At 40.3% G+C, this 16,144-nt stretch overlaps 1 protein-coding gene across 6 annotated transcripts in view; it reads left to right on the top strand.

Annotated features, from left to right (window-relative positions):
- LMO7 (LIM domain 7) overlaps window positions 1-16,144 on the top strand; it is a 211,163-nt gene that overhangs the window by 108,011 nt on the left and 87,008 nt on the right. For 4 of the 6 annotated variants that reach the window (XM_070471558.1, XM_070471559.1, XM_070471557.1 and 1 more), the window contains one exon: window positions 3,534-3,640. In XM_070471558.1, coding sequence (XP_070327659.1) covers window positions 3,534-3,640 — 107 coding nt within the window. Of the gene's footprint in view, window positions 1-2,912; window positions 3,020-3,153; window positions 3,255-3,533; window positions 3,641-16,144 lie in introns of those variants that run through there. The other 2 variants (XM_070471554.1, XM_070471556.1) reach the window with 2 other exon arrangements.

Genomic DNA, 16,144 nt, shown 5'->3' with positions numbered 1-16,144 from the left:
CCCAGGTGGCTCAGTGGGTTAGGAACCTGCCTGTGATGCAGGAGATATGGGTTCGATTCCTGGGTCAGGAAGATCCCCTGCAGGAGGACAGGGCAACCCACTCCAGTATTCTTGCCTGGAGAATCGCACGGACAGAGGAGCCTATTGGGCTGCAGTCCATAGCTTGCAAAGAGTCAGACACAACTGAAGTGACTGAGTGTGCCTACTGCCTCAGTTGTTAGTGAATACCATTCCTAATTCATTAATCCCTCATTTGCCTGGATTCCCTTCACCCGACATCTGTTACGACTGCTGTTATCATTGATTCAGTACTAAGGGGGTGGAAAGGGGATTGCAGAGCATATGAAAATCTTCAGAAAAATAACCTTTCTGTTTATATACTGTCTGGTTTTATTCATGTCATAGAAAAATTTTAAACTAAGGGGAGCTATTGCAGATTTTCAGGGATCATTTATTTGTTTCTATTTTTGTGAAGCTACTTTGGGTCCTCATAGGGTAGGAATTGCAGTTATTTAGTTCAGGCTTTTGATTTGAGATTTTTATGCAAGTTAGGCTGTGAGGTATTTGCGTGCACGATTGGGCTAGGGGAGAGTTGGGCTTCCCTCCCCTTGTAAGAGAGGTGTTTTCCTTGGTAATGGGTTGGATGCAGGCTCAGTGGTTCAGTCATGTCTGTCTTTGTGACCCCGTGAACTGTGGCCCACCAGGCTTCTCTGTCCATGAGGTTTACCAGGCAAGAATACTGGAGTGGGTTGCCATTCGCTTCTTCAGGGGATCGTCCTAACCCAGAGATCAAACTCATCTCTTATACATCTCCTGCAGTGGCAGGAAGATTTTTCACCACTGAGCCACCTGGAAAGCCCTTGGTGTACTGGGTTACAGATCCACAACTCACTCATTTCACAGATGAAGTGAATGGGGCCAGAAAGATTGACTGACGTTTCCAGAAGCCACACAGTTGGTGAGTTGCAGACCTAACTTGTCGTGCTGGCTACCAGTTCAATGAGATAAGATTCGTTTTAGGCTTGCCCTTTGTTTTAACTTTCATTTATCTTTACTAGTTTCAAGGGAAAATGATTCCACTAAATAATGACTAAATCCTTCTCTTTTAATATGTTGAGCTGGGTGTGGCTTCTTGATGTTTCAACAAACATGAAAATTTTATTTAATAATTTTGTCTCTCCCCTTAGGCAACTCTCTGCCTAGGTCTTTTGAAATTACACAAACTAAATTACCAGTGGGCTCAAGTCCAGCAAGCACGATTTAGGTTACAATTCTGATCTTCGTACAACCTGTTCCCACTGCATAGGCCATTTGAGACTTTATTCATAAAAAATTTTTTTTTTTAAACTTGAGCATCACTGAACTGTTTAAAAGGTTCTGCTTTTTAATGTAAAGGCTTTACTTAGAACCAGAATTTGGTCATATTTATTTCGTGTTTTTTTTCTTTGTCTCCAGTGAAATATAGTCCCTTTTGTTTTTAAGTGGTTTATTTCTAAATACTTGGATGGGTTTTGAGGTGTGTGTGGCTTTATCTGTTTTTATCATTCTGTACATATTTGTCAACTGGATGAATGCTATTATATTTTTATAAAATATGTGAAGAATTGGTTTGGCTGTCAGCTCAATGCATTTACTTCTAATTTAACTTTAAAAAAAAATAACATTCAGAAGCAAATTGAATTTGTGGGAAGACTCCAAATGGATTATTTTTCCTTTTTGAAGTGAGATTTACTTCTGTAGGGGCTTCCCTGTGTGCCTCAGATGGTGAAGAATCTGCCTGCAATGCAGGAGACCTGGGTTCGATTCCTGGGTTGGGACGCTCCCCTGGAGAAGGGACTGACTACCCACTCCATTATTCTTGCCTGGGGAATTCCATGGATAGAGGAACCTGGCAGGCTACAGTTCGTAGGGTCACAAAGAGTCGGACACGACTGAGCAACTAATACCCCCCAACTCCAAATCATTTGTTCTTGTCTGCTTCTCTGAGAATCAGTTTTAGAACCATTAATTTGAATTGTTTGGTAATTAGGTTGTATAGGTTTTAAAAGTTATGTGAATGTAACATAATAATCACTTTTGCCCCCTTGGTATGTTGCCAATACATTACTATTAACACCCCGGCCCCCTCCTGCCCCCGGCCCCTGCCAAAGTCAGATTGAATGCCTTCCATTGAGCTGTTCAACTTTTGAATTAAGTTCCTTTAATCTTTGACCTCTGATTTAAAATGAATCATGGATTGCCGCCTTCAGCTAAGTCATTCATGCTGCCTTTTACTGATAATACACTAGAATAATTTCCTGCCATTACAAACAGTTTTTTTTTTTTTTAAAATATTGTCCCTGAGTTCCCTAACAGCACTGCTTTCCTCTGCCATATGTTTGTTCCCCTTTCCCTAAATCCCCTCACTCTTCAAGAATCCGAGCTATTGAATTTAGCATCTTCGCTGTCCTCCATTTCCCTGTCTGTGATGCCCCCTCCTCTGCCATCCTGGCCTGCCTTCCCAAGATGGGAAAGAGTAACTGCCTGTCTCCACGTGGCAGCTGCTCTTGGGAGCTGCCTCCCTTCCAGGTCGCTCATAACCACCTGTCAGGGAGGGCAGCGAGCTCTCAGGAGGCCAATCTCTTGCTGCCTGAGAGCCTAGCAAATCTGAGGTGGAGAGTCCCATGGCCGCAGCCCAAGTTCAACCCCATCAAGGGTTTTCTTTCTCGACGCAGAGTACTGACCGAAGCTCCAGCCAGTTCTGCTCGACCAGCGTGTGTCCCTGTCAGTGTGGGTGCGGCTGTTGACGTGAACGAGAAGCCTGGGTCTGTGAATGGAGGATTTGAGTTTTGGAATTAGATAGGAGGGCCACCGAGATTTTCAGGTTGTGGAGGCAACTCCTGAGGCAGGTGCAGGGCGTGAGGCGGGGCCACACCCCCACCCTGCGGCTCAGCCAATGAACACTGGGCTTCTCCCGGGTCCTAGAGTGCGGTTGCCCTGTCTGTCAAGAGCCGGCTCAGCAACCAAACCCAGATTCCAGGTGTGGTATTCCACAGTCGTTCTGTAATTTGTAATCATAGAAACAGAATGTTCCTCCTCTCCCCTCCTCCCTGCCAACAGTTTCTGGGTGGGTGAATGTCAGTAGCTGGAGTTATTTTTAAAGAGGAGAGGTGAAGCTTGTCGTGCAAAGCTGGGAAGAGGGCGTTTGTTTGCAGAGCAACCTGACATCAAAGTGTAGATTACTGCCCAGTGGCCAGGCACTTGTCCTCTCCCAGGTAATGTTTAACGTGCCAGTCACAAAGATCACAGGAACGGCATATGCCTGGCATCCGAGAACGCTGCCGTTTATGTTCTGGAAAACTGAAAGGCTGTACATGCCCACAGATTAGTATTTTTTTTTTTTAAATACGTGAATGCATTGGTCTTTCTTCCTCCTTTTTTTTTTTTGCCAGCTGTAATTGGACTTTGACGCTGGGAAGTTATATCATAAAAATTGGTAACCTTTGTCTGAGAGAGAGCTCAGCTAAGCAGTCACTTTCCACTTCTTTTCACAGGATAATATAAACGTTTTTTTGAAAGCTTGTGAACAGATTGGATTGAAAGAAGCCCAGCTTTTCCATCCTGGGGATCTACAGGATTTATCAAATCGAGTCACTGTCAAGTAAGTTTCCCTGGTTTGTTATATGTTTGTGTTTTTTTTTTTCTTTAAACTTAGGGCTTGTAGCTGGTATGAATAATTTCTGAGAGTTCTGCTTACTGAAAAATCATCTCCTTGTCCTCCTCTGTTTGTATTCCAAAACAGACTATTTAAGAAATAGCTTTGTGAGTGTGAAGCTGTTCTGTAATTGAGACCATGATATGTTATTATTTTAAATCTCTATATTAACCGAAATGGTGGTTTATATTTTAATGCCTGTCCAACATGGTTGTGTTTGGTTGCTAATGGTGAGGAGGCTTATTATATGTATAAAGGAAATGGAGAGGTTATAGTCTAGCTTACAGAGTGAAAATAATTATTTGAAATTAAGACATAATTGCTAACATAAAAATGAGAGTGGGATAGTGAGAAAAGAGACAATATTTGGAAAGCAGCAGTGCCTGGGACCAACATGCAACGCTAATGACTTTTGTCATTTGTGCCTGATTTCTAAAAATGAACTGTTTTTTTTTTCCCCACTCTTAATAGTATGGATGAGAAAGTGAAAGTGGGGGTGTATGTGAAAACGTGCGTGGGTGTTTGTGTTGTGTTTTAGATGGAAAATGCTGTTTATGTGTGAGTATATGGTTTCAGGAAATCTGGTGTTAAACTCTTGTAAGATTTTTTTCTTATAAATCTAAATTTGCTTTCAGTGAATCAGAATAAGCTTGTGTTACTAGATAAATGTGACAGGAAAATGATTTAATTCTCTAATAATGACTTCCTCCTTATCTTGGCTCTTAAACCTCATTAGCATTTTTTCCAAGGGGAAAAACAAACACCTTTATTCTATCTATAGAAATCATAGAAATGGAAAAATTAGCTTTTACCAATTCAGAGACTGAGTTTGAATGGTTAGTAGCCCTGTTGTGAGCACTTTAAAGTTATTAAAAAACTGTCTGTAAAATCTTAAATATGGCCAGTTTTTTTCCTAGTATATATTGTCTCTTAGCAATATAAGCTAAAAATCCCGGTAGGATTAATCTTTTAAAAGCAGCCATATATTTTTTAAATGAACAAGCCATTTTGCATCTATCTGCTTCTAGTTCTGTTGATTAAGCCTTTCTAAATGGCACAGCAGTGATAATGTACAAGGCAGGGAAGAGTCTGTCAGCATTTCTGACTAACTGGAAGACTGTGGAGAGATCCTGAGTTTTACCGTCAAACTGGCATGTTTACTTCTGCAGTATTTGAGGTCGTGTTTAATTTCCATGAACAATAACTATATAGATGAATTTATTTTTCCTAATCGCCATTCTGTCATAACACCTATCAGATGGGCAAAGACATTTTTGATTCTGAAAGTGTTTTTCTTTAGTTGCTGCTGTCCATGAAGAAGAAATGTCTTTCCCTCTCAAAATCATACTGCTTTGAACCTCTGTAGCCAGTGTTCAAGTAGACTGCGGGTCTAAGTCAAACACGTTTGTTGGCTTCTAATTTCAAAAGTGCCCTGAGCAAGACTTGCCTGCAGCCTGTCTCAGGAGACGCCACCTCTAAAGTGTTAAGGCAATATCAGTATCTGGGCTCGGCCTTCAGTGAAATTAAATTACTGACAAGCTGAAACCGAGAGGTCACAAAGTTACAGTCGTAGTAGGAAGTATGCAGCACAGGTTGTTTCAGTGGCAACCGCAAGTCCATAAAAGCAAGAGGTGTCCAAGGAGTCCTAGGGAGAAGGCCTCTGTGGGGACCTCGGCTCTAAATCGAGAGCATCGCCCCTAATCGTGCCGTGTTGTTGGACCCAAGAGCACAAGGGTCAGCCGCGGGGCTGCTGCAAAGGAAGCGAAGGGTGGAGACGTGAGGAAGCGGGCTAATGGCTCATCTAGACGTGTTGGTCAGAGCTCCTATGCCCTGAGAAAGCATTCGTATAAAAGGAAGCAGGTGTGAAGGAAAGCAAAAAATTCCTCACAAAGTAGTAATTAATGCGTTTCTCTTTAGTTTCAGTTCTTATGTAACATGGCAGCTTCTGTAGGTCAAAGATCTTGTCCTATACGGACAGTAGGTTAAAGGACTTGGTGTTGGTTAGACCAGTGGTGCTCAACTGGGGGCATTTTGGCTCCCCAGGGGACGTTTGCCGCCTGCAATGCAGGAGACCTGGGTTCGATCCCAGGGTTGGGAAGATCCCCTGGAGGGGCGCAGGGCAACCCACTTCAGTGTTCTTGTCTGGAGAATCCCATGGACAGAGGAGCCTGGCAGGCTACAGCCCATAAAGTCAGAAAGAGTGGGACACGACTGAGCAGCTAGGCATAGCACAGGGGATACTTCTGGTTGTTACAGCTGTGAGGCGGGTGCTACTGCCATCTAAGGGGTCAGAGATGCTGCTAAAAACCCTTTAGCTAACAAGACCGCCCCCATAACATAGACTTTCTGATCCCAAATATCAGTAGTACTGAGGTTGAGAGGCCCTGAATTAGAATTTGTAGATTTCCACTCTGCCAGCAAGGTAATTGTGCGACAGGAAGGATAAACTTTCAACTCAGCTGAAATATTACTTTACTTATGAATATAATGACATGTATTTCTGTGTTAGTATGTCTGTTTATTTAAAGGAAAGGTTTGTTGTAATTGGATCATGCAGTACTTGGACATTAGCTTCTTCTGCATACATTAAAATTAACAAAAATGTGGCAAACTATTTATTTTTTTAAATGCTCTATCAAAATTCAACCCCTAAGATACTGCATTCACCGTTCACAGACCTGTTGTTGATCTTGCTGCAAGTATAATCTAAGGTACATGTTTCTAGGACATACTGAGGGCAGATAGGAAAGGACAGTTCATGCCTACATGTTGGCAAGGGTGAGGTTTTCTTTTTTTGTTAGTGGACAATAGTGATTAACAGCATAGATGATGTACAGAGCCTGGGAGAGTTGTGTGTGGTAAGAATGAGTGGCAGGAACAGAAGCAATTAATTTAAAGACTCATTGCTGTTAAATAACTTCACTTCAATAATCTGAACCTAACTACAAATCTTATTTTCCAATTATTTGAGATTTACTGTTTAATTTATAATAATTCTCACTAGTCAAACAAGCTAGGGTACTCTTTATATTTCTTTAATCATACTCATCAATCTTCTAATTGAATTACCTTATTCAGAGGAAGTAATAGTTTAAATTTTCCAAATATGTTGGAATTACTCCACTTATTTTGGGACAACATATATGGAAAAGTCAGTTGATACTTTAAATTTTGAAGTTACTGACTTGGATGGATAGGGTCTGTCTTCATTTCTTTTTCTTCCCAAAAGTATAGTAGGCAAACTGATGACTTAGCCTCCATGATGGTAGATGGAGGTTGAACCTATCCTAGCTGAGATGTTTAGTGAAGCTGTGAAATTTAGCTTCTCCTCCAATGATTAACTGCCTTGTATTATTAACCATTTCCAAGCTATCCATACTGAACTTAGAAACACATAATCTGCAGAGAAGAGAGGGTGTGACCCCCACAGAGCCGTCTCTGCACACTTTCTATAAAAGGCCTGTAGGAGGGCGAGCACAGTGACGGGAGGCGTGCTCCCCACACTGGAGAGTGCCCACAGCAGATGTCACGGTCTGTGTGGTAGCATCTGGACATTAAGAGCCAAAGAGCGATCACTCGTTGTGGAAAGCACCTCAGCACAGTAGCCCCGATGTCCTAGAATGTAGGAACCGAAGCTGGCAGAAAGGTAGGGTTGAACATTAAAGGTTTGAATTTTGTGCCTAGCAATTCAACTCAAACTAACTCCTGTACTTAAACCATTGGTCTAACCGAATTCTATATTGAATTTTTTTAAACTGAGAATTGGAACAGATTATAAACATGGTTTTTTTTTTTTCTTCTTTCCGCCCCCTTACCATTCCAATCCAGTTTTTCACACTTCCTTAGATACATTCTGTTCATAATACAGTTAGAAGATGGCGATGCTTTTGAACATAATATTTTAGTCATGCAAAAAAAAAAGTATATTTTAGTACACACTCTTATTTAGGACATTGATATGTTAGGTCTAAAATGTGACTTGAAATGTTACTGAGTTTTTTTGTTTAAAGACCTGTTTATCAAGTGGAGGGTGGAGAAATCAAGAATCTGTTATTTTTACACGTGGTAGTTGCCAAAGGAACAGTAGCTGGAAGCAAGATTAGTGTTAACATATTTCCCTTGTGAAAATAAAGGAGGCTCAGAATGATATTTTAGGGATTTAACTGTTCTCTAAAGCTTCAAAAGGGTGCTTGATTTTGCAGCAATACTGTAAAGTCATGTCTTAGGAATCAAGTTCCCAGATGTCTCTCTTTTACAGTCTGCCAAATTGGACTTGAGATGAATGTGTATGTGTATTTATTTAAAGTTTTTATTCATGTAAGTAAAAATATACCTACTTTGAATTGTAAAATTTTCATCTTTTTCTGATTTAAACCTGGTTTTACTACTTTTTTGGGGTTGTGTCTTTCAAATGAGTTTCTCAATGTCTTAATCTATTTAAAAAAAAAAACAAAAAGGAAAAAAACGACCTTAATGGTATCCGAACTTGGATCTGTAACTTGAGCATGGAGACTTCCACCTGTCAGTTCATGTCACTATTTAAAAATGTTCCCTCTATTCCTACCAAGTAGTTAGAATAAAACAGAAAGGAAGTTTATTGCAGTGCACACATCTCTATCCCATTCATTCTCTGGTGCTAGGTAGTTTCTGAAAGGGGGGCATTGATTCTTTTGGATTGCCAAGGTCGTATTTAAGGCTAGCAGCAAAAATATATAGTCACATTTTCAAATGATCTTCAATTGCAAAGTTTGATTATCTAAGATTCTGCTTAGCCACAAAGATGGTGCTGGGATATGAGTTGCAGGGGCAAAATGTAGAATAACTGAAGTTTTATCTGATATTTGTTTCTCTCCACTTCTAGTTCTTAATATATTCCTTTGATAGATCAACATGTTTTCTGGATTTCAACTCTCCTCCCTCAGCTCCTCACTCCCTCGATCTAGGAAGCCGTGGAGCTTGATTCTGTCTTGGCTTGCTGTGCGAGACTTCATGTTGTAGAATTTTATGGCCAGGATCTTTATCTTCAAAAGTAACCCATCCTAAATTCATGGCTCCAAAGAATCTCACTTGGTAGCTCATCTTGATTAGCAGTTGTCTTGAGTCAGTTCATGGGAGGGTGGTCAAATTTGCTTCTGCAATCAGATCACATTTGTTTTATAAGCTGGTCCTCCAAAGGGTTAGACCAAAGATATATTTTTGTTGAAGAGATTCTTCTTTCACCTAATTATCTGTAGGACTGCCTGTATTGAATTAATGTTTACAGATACATGCACTGTAATATCTGTAGTCCTGTTAGTCATTTTTGAAAATGAGAGCTTCACCAGTCACTAGAGATGTTAAGCATGTGTTTCCCCAAGTTTTCATGCTATAATCTGGTCTGATTTAACTGATTATTGGAGTGAAGCATGTGCGAGTAAGGTACATGTGCTTACACTGTTTCTGGAGCTACAGAGGAGAAAGTAGCACTTAATCCAGTAAGGGGAAATTTTGGTTTCATTCACTTGCCAGTCCTACAACACGCACTGATTCCGTATCTTCTCTGCGGCCGGTACCTGTGTGCATGCTCAGTTGCCCAGTCCTGTCTGAGTCTGTGTGACTCCATGGGCTGTCACCCGCCAGGCTCCTTTGTCCATGGGAGTCTCTAGGCAAGAATATTGGAGCAGGTTACCATGCCTTCCTCCAGGGAATCTTCCGACCCAGGGATCGAACCTGCATCTCCTACATCGCAGGTGGATTCTTTAGCCACTGAGGCACCTGGGAAGCCTGGCTGGTACTTATACAGACATAAATAAAGTGGAGACATGCCCTTAGAGGGGTTCATATTATAAGTGAGGAAATGTCCTCATGAGTTCAGTTAGAATACATTGTGTTGAATGCACAGGGCTCCCTGAAACTATAGAGATGAATAGTTATTTCCACTTTTTAATCAAGAAACATCTCACTGAAGGTGATGTGATCTCTCATCTGGGCTTTCAAAGTATTTTCTGTTTTTACCTAGATCTAGTTTTCTCCAGACTTGAGACTATTTGAGGGCAGAGATAATGCATTACCTACTCTCTTTAATCTCCTTAGTTCCTTCAGGTTCTTATTTGAATGCTTAATGCTTATTTGAGAATCAGATTTTAATTATGAAGATATCCTGGAAATCTTAAAACCAGGCTTTGATGATGGGAACTGAATTTTTCTTAGCTAAGTTTTCCTCATCTTTCAAAATTGCAAAGCAGATCTGGCAAAGCAGTCACTAAACTTTTGAGATGAATTGCCTTTTATTTATCATTCCAGAATATTACCACATAATTTCAAACTTACATAGTTTAAAAGAACAATATGTGTTTCCTCTCAGTTGTGTGAGTAAAACTAATTGGGATTTTGGACCATGTGCTTTCCAAAGTGTTTGGTGGAATTTTAATTCTTATGTTGATGCCAAATGATAAATACTAATATTATTTTATCTGACATTTGAGAGATGTTCCATGCTCATATTTATATGAAGGTTTAGAAACATTTTAATGTTTACATATCATCACCCCTCTAAATGCATGGTTAAGACTTGATAGAAAAATATAGTGGTTACATAGGTACTTTTAATATCTTATAGAAGTTCAAGGGAACTTCTCTAAGGAACAGAAATTTTTAAAAGCAGAAATCAATAGTGGAGGTAACTTACGAGACGTCATTGAAGTTACTTTAATGAGAAGCTTTACCACCAAGTTTGCAATAAGCCTTATTTCTTCCGAAGTCAAACTATCTGCCTTGGTACCTCTTACCTTTGCCTAGCATTTAACATCAAAGCCAATGTGAGAAAACGTCACAAATTACCTTTGACTCTGGCATAATAAAAGCCATCTGAAGAACAGGAGCACAGAGAAACATGAAGATTTCTTGCGGCTCATTTGGATTGTTTCTAATATACCCCAGGCTGAGTTTCTTTCTCGCCCAGGATGGAACAGAAGTTCAGTTGATGTGCATCAGTTCTCATGAATAATCATTTTAGACAAAAGCAGGAATTTAGGTGCCTGCCACGGTTTTAATCCCATCCCATTCAGTCACCAGGGCTCCCCTGGTGGCTCAGATGGTAAAGAATCCACCTGCTATGCGGGAGACCTGGGTTTGATCCCTGGGTTGGGAAGATCCCCTGGAGGATGGCTTGGCAACCCACCCCAATATTCTTGCCTGGAGAATCCCCATGGACAGAGGAGCGTGGCGGGCTGCAGTCCCTAGGGTTGTAAAGAGTCAGACACGACTGAGCGACTAAGCACACAGCACATTTAGTCACCTGGTGGCTGAATAACCTTAGACAGGTTACTTTTCCTCCCTGTGATCACTTTGCTTCTTAGTGAACAAGACGAATGAAATTGCTGATCTCCTGGAGCTTACCAAATAATACTGTTTGGGGAATAGCCCTATCCTATAAGGACACTGTGGTGATTTTCATAAATCACGTATGTAAAGTATATAATGCTTCACACATAGTAGTATTCAGTAAGTAGTATTGAATTATCAATTGTGGTCATTTTCATAATTCAGATTCTTGGTCCCATGAAGATATGTGTGCCTTGTAAAAGAACATAGAGGGAAAAATCTGGTCTTCAGGTACTTTAATTGTGATGACTACCTGTAGGTTTTTTATTTTATTTAATGAGAGTTTTGGCCTTTTTAGCCTTAATCTCTTCTTTCAATTAGTAGATATTAAAACAGATGTTTTTCTGACATTTATGTTTAATCAACTTTTTACAGTCTGTCTTGTTGGAATAGTAAAGCTGGAAACCAGAGAACAGTGTATCTAAGTTATTTACTTTTGCTCTGTTTATATGGAATCAACATAACTTTATTAACTTTCTGAGGCTTCAAAAAGTTTTCTGTGTATATTTTGAAATATTGAAATGTTTTATTTTTAGTTTGATTTGGATTTTTCTTAAAAAGTTTGTGTTTTCATATTTAAGCAAAAAAATAATAAAACCACAAGCTGTCTACCACACAGATCCAAGTCCAAAATTTAATTTTGTTTACTAGTTTAATTTTTTCATCCCATTGTTCCTTTTTTTCTGTGAAAATTCTTATTGTTTAGGTCTTTGGGAGAGGAGAGATGGTTATCCTTTGGATAGGCAAGATCAGATGCTATTCTTTAAAAGGCTTTTGTCGGCTTTATGAAATTTTTAGGGGGAAAATAGGTGTTTATACTGTCTACAGAACTCAAATGCACACTGCAATCATGTTTTCACTCAGAAATCTTGGTCACTCCTTTTGGGCCTCTCCCATCTGTCCATCGAAAGGTTACTGTACTAATAGCTAAAGGTCTTGATTATATTATCTAAAATATTTATAGTTTTAACCCTGGGCACAAAAAAGTCATAAGTAGCAATAGCTGCTGTTAGTGAGGTCATGAAGTGAAGTGAAGTGAAAGTCGCTTAGTCACGTCTTGACTCTTTGCCACCCCATGGACTGTAGCCTGCCAGGCTCCTCTGTCCATGAAATTCTCCAGGTCAGAATACTGGAATGGGTAGCCTATCCCTTCTCCAGTATATCTTCCCAACCCAGGAATTGAACCGGGGTCTGCTGCTTTGCAGGTGGATTCTTTACCAACTGAGCTATCAGGGAAGCCCGGTGAGGTTAAACCTTGGTTACTATTTACTTCCAGTTGTACATGGTGAAACGTTTCAAGAAAGTAGGAAGTATACTTTCATGTTGAGGCTTTGACATAATGTTATAACTTGATTTTTCTAAAATGAAGACTGTTGCTATCAAATGTTGAATGGGTATAAAAGTTGTATATTACCACTTACTGGTTATTTTAAAGAGTTTAGGTTAATGGAGTAGTTACATTTTAGGGGTAATTGCCCTGGTATGCTTTGTCATGCTGAGCAGACATCCCAGGTGGGACTGGCTACTGATGACTGTGTTTCCATTTTTCAGAGATACACCTTCTGAGGATCCCTACTGAACTGGGAAGCAGGGTGGTGGTCACTTTCTCTTAAGAGCTTAGTAACATCACTTCAGACACTATTGACCAAATATTTGCAGTAAACTTAACATGTTCCAAAATTGTTACTGTTGTTATTCAGTTGCTCAGTTGTGTCTGACTGTGAGACTCCGTGGACTGCACCAGGCTTCCCTGCCTTCCCACTCCAGGCTTCCCTGTTTTTCACCATAACCCAGAGTTTGTTCAAACTCATGTCCATTGAGTCAGTGATGCCATCCAACCATCTTATTCTCTGTCAACCCATTCTCCTCCTGCCCTCAATCTGCCTTTTCCAATGAGTTGGGTCTTAACATCAGGTGGCCAAAGTATTGGAGCTTCAGCATCAGCATCAGTCCTCCCAATGAATATTCAGGGTTGATCTCCTTCAGGATGGACTGGTTGGATCTCCTTGCAGTCCAAGGGACTCTCAAGAGTCTTCTCCAGCACCCCAGTTCAAAGGCATCAGTTCTTTGACGCTCAGCCTTCTTTATGGTCCAACTCTCACATCTATCCATGACTACTGGAAAAACCATAGCTTTAACTATATGGACCTTTGCTGACAAAGTGGTGTCTCTGCTTTTTAATATGCCATCCAAGTTTATTATAGATTTTCTTCCAAGGAGCAACCGTCTTTTAATTTCATGTCTGCAGTCACCAATCCGCAGTGATTTTGGAGCCCAAGAAAATTAAGTGTGTCCCTGTTTCCCTTTTTTCCCTGTCTATTTGCCATGAAGTGTTACTGAGAAACCTTTAAGGAAACAGCACACACCTGCTGTGTAAATTTAAGTACACCTGCCACTTGCAATGCATATGATAATGTAATAATATTCCATTCAAAGAGAAGTAGATTAAAAACATAGTTTAAATGAACATACTTCAAGTAAACCAGTTTTTCTTAAGTTAAAAACAGAAAAAGTGGGAGATATTGGTGGCCTGGGTAAAGCAGCTGCTTTGAATTAAGCTTTGTTTGCATCAGCCACCATTAGTTTAACAAGGGTTTGTGCTGTGTATTTTGAGCAATTTGGGGAGAAATCTTTAAATATCAAGTATCCCTGTTATTACATTTCACCATTTCATTGCTTTATAATAACATTGATGGCTGCTAGACTTTGAAATGCTTTTATTCTGTAATTTTTTTTACATTTATTGAGATATGAAAATAATCTTCAAGAGAATCTTTGTCTGGGTAGACAATTTGGTTGACATGTTACTAGACTTCTTTTGTGGAGAAGGCAATGGTACCCCACTCCAGTACTCTTGCCTGGAAAATCCCATGGACAGAGGAGCCTGGTAGGCTGCAGTCCATGGTGTTGGTAAGAGTCAGACACGACTGAGCAACTTCACTTTCACGCATTGGAGAAGGAAATGGCAACCCACTCCAGCGTTCTTGCCTGGAGAATCCCAGGGAGGGGGGAGCCTGGTGGGCTACCGTCTATGGGGTCACACAGAGTTGGACACGACTGAAGCGACTTAGCAGCAGCAGCAGACTTCTTTTGACTAAATATTGAGAAGAAAAATTCTCTACTAGGTGGGTAGCTTTAGGTTGTGTATAATGTATATTCATCTCAAAAGTGTACGATAGAGAATATATGTACACACATACTAAGAACATATGTGAAAATTTGTAAAAGGCTTTGGAGAGTGAGGCACCAGACCATGAGGGTCCCTAGACCCTTGTTTATTTTGGTGAAGAATTCGTTTCATCAGAAGGGCTTGGTTCCTGTCTTGGAGGAGAAATAGGAATAGTGTGATTAAATATAGGTGTCCAATGGCATGTCCACTGTCATGCCAATCCCAGATTAAAAAATAGAACTCTATGTCCTTTCTCATATTTTCCATTCTCTTTCATTCTGCTTATCAGAAAGAGGCATGGGGGAAACATTCCCTTAAAGATGGACACCCATTGATGTAAGCCTTGAACCAGAGTTGTCTGCTGCTGGGTAGCTAGAAGAAGCGCCATCCTGATGAGCTGAAGGCGGTGGGTGGGCAGGTATATGAAGCTTAGCCTAGGGGTATTGAGGTCTCATCTGCATGCCTTGTATTTGTGGCCTGTCAGCAGCATCCATTGGCTGTTTAATAGGCACTGTCTGACCCCCGAATCCTGGGTGGCTAGAAGAGAAGCAAGACCTACTACCTCATTCTTAAAACCATAAATGGGGACGATGACAAAAGCCTCATTCAGTCTCAATGTTTGCTTTTGTGTCTTAAGGAGCATTGCAATGATCTACAGTGTACAACTCTAAGGGAACAATGGATTTGGACTGAGGAATATCACCTAAGTGGGAGTATCACTCTACTAGAGTATCCAGAATATTTCCAGATTCCTCCATCAGGTCTAGGTTTAGACACACTGGAGGATGATATCTGTCTGTCAGGCGTTTTACATTAGTTATTTCTAACCTAGTAACAGCCTAGCCAGCTATTTCCATTTTGCTTCAGGTACATGAAATGAAAAGAGAAAAGTTGCTTAGCTTATCCTGGACAAATAACAGAGCTAGGATTTAAATTCAGGGGGTGTCTTAGCCTACAGTGCTTGGACTGCTTCCTCTCTATTGTCTAAACAGACTTGAACAGCCTTTAAAAACTTACTGATGTTCTTTCTAGTGTTATGGGACTGGAATTGAGTTGCTGTTTAACCAGGCGGGGTATACCTCAGTTGGATTTGTGAGTATGATTGATATTATCTCATTTGATACATGGGAAATATCTTTATGTTATAATTAAAAAATTTCCCCAAGTTTGTAATCTAAGTGACTTCAAATAAATATAATGTTGCTATATGCCATCAAATCTAAAATCAGTGATACATAGGGAATTCCTATAATTTAGGAATGTTAAGTGGACGAATGTGTGCTTTAGAAAAGAAGAAATATGCTATATGTGTGGTCTTTACATGCTGGCTAGTAGAGAAATAATGGAGTATTTGGATTTTATTGATAGGTACACATAAATGCCTTTACAGGCTTTATGACTGTCACACAGGTAGCTATTGTTCAGTTGCCCAGTTGTGTCCGACTCTTTGTGACCCCATGGACTGCAGCACACCAGGTTTCCATGTCCTTCACTGTCTTCCAGAGTCTGCTTAAACTCATGTCCATTGAGTCGGTGATGTTGTCTAACCATCTCATCTTGTGTTGCCCTCAATCTTTCCCAGCATCAGGATGTTTTCTAGTGAATTGACTCTTTGCATCAGGTGGCCAAAGTTTTGGAGTTTCAGCATCAGTCTCCTTCCAGTGAATATTCAGGGTTGATTTCCTTTAGGATTGATTGGTTTGATCTCCTTGCAGTCCAAGGGACTCTCAAGAGTCTTCTCCAGCACATAATTCAAAAGCATAATTCAAAATCAATTCTTGGGCACTCAGCCTTCTTTATGGTCCAGCTCTCACATCCATACATGACTACTTGAAAAAACCATAGCTTTGACAAAGTAATGTCTTTGCTTTTTTAATATACTTTCTAGGTTTGTCCTAGCTTTCCTCCCAAGGACACAA

The sequence above is a fragment of the Odocoileus virginianus genome, chromosome 8, assembly GCF_023699985.2.
Source record: "Odocoileus virginianus isolate 20LAN1187 ecotype Illinois chromosome 8, Ovbor_1.2, whole genome shotgun sequence".
Taxonomy (NCBI): Eukaryota; Metazoa; Chordata; class Mammalia; order Artiodactyla; family Cervidae; genus Odocoileus; species Odocoileus virginianus.
This window is presented reverse-complemented; position numbering and strand designations above follow the sequence as displayed.